This window comes from Octopus bimaculoides, chromosome 2, assembly GCF_001194135.2.
Source record: "Octopus bimaculoides isolate UCB-OBI-ISO-001 chromosome 2, ASM119413v2, whole genome shotgun sequence".
NCBI lineage: Eukaryota > Metazoa > Mollusca > Cephalopoda > Octopoda > Octopodidae > Octopus > Octopus bimaculoides.
Genome location: NC_068982.1, coordinates 67,471,220 through 67,479,766, shown reverse-complemented (window position 1 = coordinate 67,479,766; position 8,547 = coordinate 67,471,220). Strand labels below are relative to the sequence as shown.

Here is an 8,547-nt window from a genome sequence, read left to right as displayed (position 1 = left end):
CGTTAGACTTTTTTTTTTTTTTCTTCCCCTCCTTTGTTTGAAGCAACTACTGCAGAAACTAATTGTTACACAGAATGATCCCACATACTTTGACAAAATCCAAACATTTTTTGCAATCAATATAATTATGGGTATAAAGAAGCTACCCAAAATAACAAACTATTGGAGCAGCAACAAACCTTTTGGAGACCAATATGTTTCCAGTATCATGACACAGATAAATGTTTTAAATTGTCACAGTACCTACATATTAGAGACATTAGTAGCGCACCAGTACATAGAGAACCAAACTTTGATTACTTATTTAAAATAAAATCCCTCATCAACTGTTCAAAATGCTTATAAAACCTACTATAAACCAGGAAGATACATATCCGCTGATGAGCATATTGAGGGATACAAAGGTAGAGTACATTTTTTATAGTAACATGCCCAGAAAACCCACAGAATGAGGGAATCAAAATTTGGAAGATTTGTGAAGCCAATACTGGATAATGATATGGGTTCAATTTTTATGCAGGGAAAAGGGACAATAATGTAAGCCAGCATAGCCGAAGGTACAATGTGGTCTGGAATTTATCACTCCCATACCATAAGCAGGGCTGTATATTTTTTCATCAGTTTATCAATTCAGTCAAACTTCTGGTGGAATTAGAAGCTGTGGCAATTTATATGTATGCTACAATAGTTGCAAGTAGAAAAGGAATGTTGTTGGATATAAAAAAATAAATTTAGGAAAAAAAAAGAGGTGAAATAATCCAATGGCAGAAACGAAACTTGCTAGCAACTACATATAGAGATAAGAAGCAAATCAATTTTCTATCTACCTGAGCACAACCACATCCAACTGAAAATTTGTGAATCTCAATTATAACAAGTACATGGACAGTGTAGATTGGCTGAATCAGATGATGAACTATTATCAAGTCTACAGACTGGGTAATAAATGGTGGTGATACCTGGTTTGGTATATGGTAAATATGAGTATTATTTATATTCTTTGAGTAAGTTAAACAAAAGAACCCGTTTGGGGCAGTAGGTTGGTAGAATTGTTATAGGATCAGACAACTACCTTGTAGTATCTGATCTGGCTCTTTTATTCTGCCATCAACAAGATATATTGGCATTTGTTTTTCTTGTAGACACTGGAAAGGTAAAGAGGGGTAACTTCTGTAGACAGAAAACAACTGGTCTGTCATATAAAAAATAGCTCTTACTCTGGGCTGTGATCTGGGAAAGAGCTTCTCCAGTGCAAATCTATGGTCTCTTAAAATATATAGAGGCCTCAAGGAGGAGGGAGAATCCAGATTTATTGTTCAAATTTATAACATAAAAATAGTGACATTCTGGATTCACATTTGAACTAAAACCATTCTAAGAGAACTGATTATGCAACTAAGCATTAACATATAGAGGAAGTTTGAATGATAGTGCAAAGATTAAGAATAGCTAATAAAACTTACAATAGGTACGTCTGTATTTGTAGTTGAGGTAATAGGTTGTACGGTAGAAGTTGCATTTGAATATTGAACATCATCCAATTTCACACCAATGCCATCCATTTGATTGAGCAATGTGGACAATAAACGGTCTTTTATGCTACAGCCATCTCCAGATCCACTCTCTGATCGCTTACCAAAACATGCATCCAGTTCATCAAGAAAGATGATAGCTGGTGCACATGCCCGTGCTCTCATAAATAACTGCAACAAAAGTGGAGGAGAAAAAATGCCAACACTTACAATGAAAATGATAATTATGTTCTGTACAAATAACTAAGATTAAAAGTAGTAAAATTATTTCATCTAAAACAGTATGTTTTTTTTTCTGATTACAATACAGCATAATAATACCAAATCATGAAAAAGTGGGTGATCTTTCAATCATAAAGAAACCTGTTGCATCTGAATGTGATACCAATTTCATTTAGCTTGTTAGTCTTAAGTGTGGAGAAGGGACGTAACTCCAGACTAAAGCCCATAAAAATTGCTTCACGAAGTACTTCAAGTATATATTCTGTTTCAAAAACTTTATTAAACTTACAAGAAAGGGTAAAAATTTAAATTATAAATGAGATTTACACTTTTAAACTAAAATATTCAGTTAACCAAATTTTTGAAAATGTTCTGCAAAATGAAGAGTATAACGTGCATAGGTCTCACCTCAGTCAGGAGTGTCTCTGAATGTCCTACATAAGGAGAATAAAGCTGCGCACTTGTCAGTGACATGAATACTGTATTAGTTGCATTAGCTGCTGTGGTGACTAACGTTGTTTTACAACAACCAGGTGGACCAATTAAAAGTACACCATGAGGATATGTTAACTTCAGTTTCTGAAACTTTTCGGCATACTTCAATGGCCATTCTATCGTCTGGAAGCAAAGTAATTAACATAAAAGAAAAATAAATAATTATAAAAACGTTTAGTATTATTTTACAAAACGTTTTATAAAAGTTCCTTTAACCATTTTGTGACTATATTTCTGTTGAAATACAAAATCTTTGTTTCAATAAATTTTCAAAATAAGGATGAGTTTATTAAAATAACTTTGCCATTATTATACTAGTGTTTTTGAGATCAAATCACACTGAGGTCAACTTTGCTTTTCATTCTTCCACAGTTGATGATATAAATATCAATTGAGAACTGTGATCACTATAACCGACTAACCCCCTACTCCTAAAAACATTGATCTTGTGCCAAAATTTGAAACCATTATAGTGGTGCTTAGAAGAAATTAGCATGAAGCTTTGATTGTAGGTTTCAATTTAAACCATTTTAAAACAGTGTTTAGATCATGCAACTGAGTGGGCATACAATCACAGAAAATCACACAAAAATTAAAGGAAAAAAAAAAGGATTAAAACTTGATTTCAACATACTCCTTTGACAAACTGAAATATAGAAATTTCAAAAGATGTTACCATCATCGTCGTTGTTTAACGTCTGCTTTCCATGCTGGCATGGGTTGGACAATTTGACTGAGGACTGGCAAGCCAAAAGGCTGTACCAGGCTCCAATCGCATCTGGCAAAGTTTCTAAATGCCAACCACTCTGAGAGTGTAGTGGATGCTTTCTATGTACCACTGGCATGAGGGCTAGTCATACTTGAATAGTGCTTTTTACATGCCACCAGCACAGGAGCCATATTAAAAGATTTTTACCACAATGATCAACAAGAGAAATAAAGCTAACTCCTCATGACAGAACTGTCAGCTTATACTTAAGCTCTCTATAACACAATGCAAAAATTTCAAGCTTGTCTTTCACAACGTTCACAAACTGTTTGACTTAACAAAGACAATCAACATTCAGTTTCTATCAGTATATATCATCAAATGGTATAATTCTTTCAAATAAGTGTAGGCATGACTGTGTTCAAACTCACTGTGTGGCACCAAGTGTGCCTTCTACTATAAGACTCAACCGACCAATGCATTATAAATGAAATTTGGCATACAGAAACTGTATGGAAACTTCTGTGCATTGTGAATGTATGTCTCTGCATGACTTCATTACTGACACTGCTTAGACAACTATCATGTTTGTTTAAATCCTATAGCTGGGCGTTTTGATGTGAGAAAACTAGCGGAATAAAGGACCTTACTTAAAACAAGGGTATATGAGCATAGAATACTGCCTTAAAACATCTTGCCAGCATGAAAAAAAGCAAGCATGCAATGATAGTAAATAAAAATCGTAGTTCAACAACCATTTTTAACCATACCAGCAAGGGCTAGCTGAATCTATCTTGTGTTAACTCGTTCCTGAAAGTTAATGAGCTAAGATCATATTTAAACATCTTGCCAGGTCTTCTATAGTCTACTTTAGATAACTGAGCAGCATATTTTTTTTCTTTACATTGCATGCCTGTCAGCCTATCTATTTTAACCAGGATCCTTTTCAATGATCACCTGCACATAAATACATAACTTCATTTTATATATTGTTTCTACACTAAGCAACAGTAAATGTTCTTAAATGATACATACCAAAATAATTATCAAGTTTGTTACAGACCACCAACTGATAAAATGCATAAATTTGCAAAAAGAAGCAAAATACAATGTCAAGTGTTTCTAATACAGCTCGTTTGATAAATCCTGTAAATTTTCAAATATTTATCAATCATGAGAACTTGATTAATACTCAAAATATTATATTGTTTGGATTATTACATAACTAACCGGACTATAGCAATAATTTTTTTACTTGCCTGCTGAATTTCATGCTTTACATCTTCCAGTCCACCTATATCATCCCATGCAATTGGCTTGGAATCTAAAGTTATCTCATTTCCTTTTGTTAGAGATGGCATGATTTTTTTAAGGACTGTTTGAAAATGAGATTTCTTCAAGGGTACAGGAGTCTAGACAATTTAGGAAAAAAAAAAGAAAAACTAGTACATTTTAAAAGAATTATTTTTTAAATATATTAACCCAAGTTGTGTAATAGCTGCAAATTTCAGATATTTGCATGAGTTAAGCAAACTATAAAGAAAATTCCAATAATAAGTCATTTTTAGCATTATAATGTAAAAAATTAATTATTTTCAGGCAATAGCTGTCTCAATATTTTAGCAGATCAGCTAGGAATTATCTTATTACCTTTTTGTTTTTTCTCCATGATAAACTAGATTTCATATAAATTGGAGTAATATGCTGTACAATTAAATTTGCCTTCCAACTGCTAACTTGCTCAATCAGAAACTAGGATCAAAACTATCAGTCAGACAGGCTGACACAATTAGCATTGGTATTGCTTAAGAACTACAACACAATGTCATAAAAATAAGAAAGCTAATGCTTTGGTTTTGGAATTCAGTTCCACTGCACAACACCTTGGGCCAGTATCTCATAAACCCCAGACTTGTGAGTGAATTTGGTAAAAAAAATGTTTGGAAGCCTATCACACACACACATGCACCTCTCTCTTTCTCTCTATACACACACACACACTCGTATATATACATATACATAATGCTGGTATGGGTCTTTAAATTTTGTCCCTCACCACTTAACCCTTTCGTTACTGTATTTATTTTGAGATGCTCCGTGTTTCTTTCAATTACTTTAAATATAACAAAGAATTTAGTAAAATAACTTAGTTATCTTTAAGCTAGTGTTAGGAACATAAATTGTGACAAAGGTTTGGTGGAAGATTTTAATTCAAAACTTATGAAAACAAGACATTTGTACTCAGAGCCAGACCAGGGCCCATTAAGGTGGTGCCCCATCATGGCTGCAACCCAAAGGACTGAAAGAAGTGGTTATCAAAGAATTAAAGAAGAAAATGAAGACTTAATAACTTACTGAGTCTACTGGTGCCGTTTGGTATTCAGATAGAGCAATGTAAGCAGCTTCTCTGCATAACAAAGCAAGATCTGCCCCAGAGTATCCCGTCGTCACTTCAGCTAATTCACCGAGATTAACATCAACAGCTACTGGCATCTTCTTCAAATGTGCTGCCAAAATCTTCTCTCTCTGTTTCATTGTGGGGATACTCAGTAGGACCTTTAAAAATACAATGAAAAGTAAATGTTGCAATAATATATTATTATGATGGTAGAAGTTTTAACATCAGAATCTAAAGAGTTTTATATGAGATTTCTTACCCAACAGAATTCAAACAAAAGGTGAAACAAAAGGAAGAAAACAATCTCACGAAATTGAATACTTTTAATTCTCATTCCCACAAGGCATGGTTTTAGGCACAGGTGAGTCTGCATGGTTAAGAAACTTACTTCCCAATCTTGTAGTCTCAAGTTCAGTCCCACTACACATCACCATCGGCAAGTATCTTCTACAACAGCCCAGGGTTGACCAAAGCCTTCAGAATGGATTTAGTAGGCAGAAAATGAAAGAAGCCCATTATATATATATATATATATATATATATATAGCTGTGTGAAAAAGTGTCACGCCCTAGCAATTGAGGGAAACTGTGGAAGAGGTAGACCCAGGAAGACCTGGGATGAGGTGGTGAAGCACGACCTTCAAACATTAGACCTCACTGAGGCAATGACTAGTGACCGAGACCTTTGGAAATATGCTGTGCTTGAGAAGACCCTCTGCCAGAAGTGTAGCCAGCTCACTTATTCGTATTGTTACTTCATTGGACGCTAAACTCTGCTTGCGAAGACCTGTTGAGGCAAGTGAGGTCGAAATAGAAATCAAATTCGATGACAGCACCGCATGACTGGCAACCATACTAGTGGAGCGCTAAGAGTACCATCTGAGCGTAATCGTTGCCAGAGCAGCTGACTGGCTTCTGTGCCAGTGGCACGTAAAAAGCACCATTCGAGCGTGATCATTACCAGCATCGCCTTACTGGCACATGAAAAAATATTCAAGCAAGGTCATTGTCAGTGCTGCTGGACTGGCTTCTGTGCAGGTGGCACGTAAAAAACACCTTTTGAGCATGGCCATTGCCTGTACCACTTGACAAGCCCTCGTGCCAGTAGCACGTAAAAGCACCCACTACACTCTCGGAGTGGTTGGCATTAGGAAGGGCATCCAGCTGTAGAAACTCTGCCAGATCAGATTGGAGTCTGGTGTAGCCATCTGGTTCGCCAGTCCTCAGTCAAATCGTCCAACCCATGCTAGCATGGAAAGCGGACGTTAAATGATGATGATGATATATAACTGTGTGTAAACCCACAGAACTTCTGAAGTTTGCAATTAATTTTCTTCAAATAGGGAACATACAAACATTATATTCCACAGATGGTTTTCGACTTTCAAAATTTTTCACATAATGAATAATGGGGCCTCTAGGGCCAGAAAGCCCCTTTTCCTTTAAGTACAGCTACTATGGAAAAGGGAGGTAACTCTTTGTGAAGTAACTCCTTAAAATTTGCTAAGACATTGATATTTACCTTTTTTTTATTGACATTTCATTATTAACGTACAATTGTCATCTTAGTTTATTACATCATATTTCTTGACATAATATCTTCAAAGAAGAGATCCTCTATTGTTCAAAAAACAGCAGTAGCAGAGAAATTGAAAAGAAGCAGAGCAAATGAATCATCATATGAGACTTCAATTAGACAATCACAAAATGTTGCATGTACAGCTACTGCAAGAGCAATGGAATGAGCAGCGTAGTATTTGCCTAGCCAGAAATGCTGCATTAACTTCAGCCACCACCCAGTCATACCACGTCATTTCTTTCATGTAGATTTTTCTCATGTGGTGCTGCTGAACACACCTATTGGCTTAATTTATCACAGATGTAGCTCCTATGGCTGATGATTGTTCAGCGTGGTAGTGGTGGCACCAACTGCAGCAAAGGAGAGGATATCCAGTGAGAGCTTTTTGGTGTGATAAAAAATCACATCCCATAAATAATGCGTTTTTTTTTAAATTGCATGAACTAAAAGCTGGAGGGGGACAGGATAAACTACTTGCATCAGCTTGCTATAAAAGCAGGTAGTAATTTTACCTTGTCTTTATTCCTAGTGCAAGTTTTGAAGAGTGCAGTTCAATTTTAACAGTTATTTTTCAAAGCTATAATGGAAGTGACAAAGACATATTCAGCATATTTTACTTTGAGTTCAATAAAGGTAACAACACAATGAGAATACTAATGCAGTATATGGGGATCAGACAATCAGTGTAAACCAGTGTCAACAGTGGTTCCAGAAATTCCAAGCCTTAAACTACACTCTAGAAGATGAGCCTCGCCCTGGAATATCTGTAGAGCTCAACAAGGACATCTTACAAAAGCTGGAACAAAATCCCATTGTAACTGGTGAGGGACTAGCAGATATACTTGGATTTGGTTATTCAACCATTCATCAATACCTGCATGCCATCGGAAAAGTTAGCAAATTGGGTCACAAACTTTCTGAGTATTCTTTGCTGTCACGTCTCATGAATGAACCTTTTCCGACCTGAATAGTGAATGGTGATGAGAAATGGGTTCTCCATAAAACTGTCAAGTGCCAAGGACAGTGGGTAGGGAATTGAGAAACACTGGCACCCCAGGCTAAAGAAGGTCAGAACAGTACTGGAGGAATATTTCTTGTCATGGACAAGTGAATTTTGAAAGAGGGTCTTGCAAGTCTACGAGGTAGATAGAAGAGCATTTTAGAAAATGAAGGAGAGTATGTTTTAGATTAAAATAGAACTTTGTTTATCTTAATTTTGAAAAATAAAAGAAGTATATAAAAACCGCATTATTTATGGAACGACTTAATAGAAACTATGCCATTTAAATCCCAAGCAACGCTGGGCATGTCTGCTAGTGTGTTTGAGAGTGTGTGTGTGTATATGTATATGTGTGTATATATATATAGTCTGTCATACCGGCCATGATGAAATACTACAAGGTATAGAAAATACGTATTTGCCTTTATATATTTAATCCTTTATATTGAACACTCAATATTTCATATATTCAATAAGACATATTCCATATATTCAATAAGACATTCAATACTTCATTTCATTGTACCATCCATTTTTATATTATATATTCCATATTCTATATCCCACATTAATTTACAAGAATATAAATAAAACATAAAAAAAAACAGAGTT

General features: G+C 35.3%; 1 protein-coding gene across 1 annotated transcript in view; it reads right to left on the bottom strand.

Moving 5' to 3' along the window:
* LOC106884517 (ribosome biogenesis protein SPATA5L1) overlaps positions 1-8,547 on the bottom strand; it is a 25,503-nt gene that overhangs the window by 8,112 nt on the left and 8,844 nt on the right. Inside the window, exons 3-6 of the mRNA XM_052978035.1 lie at positions 5,314-5,514; positions 4,218-4,370; positions 2,163-2,372; positions 1,464-1,703 (exon numbers count right to left, since the gene is read on the bottom strand). Coding sequence (XP_052833995.1) covers positions 1,464-1,703; positions 2,163-2,372; positions 4,218-4,370; positions 5,314-5,514 — 804 coding nt within the window. The remainder of the gene's footprint in view (positions 1-1,463; positions 1,704-2,162; positions 2,373-4,217; positions 4,371-5,313; positions 5,515-8,547) is intronic.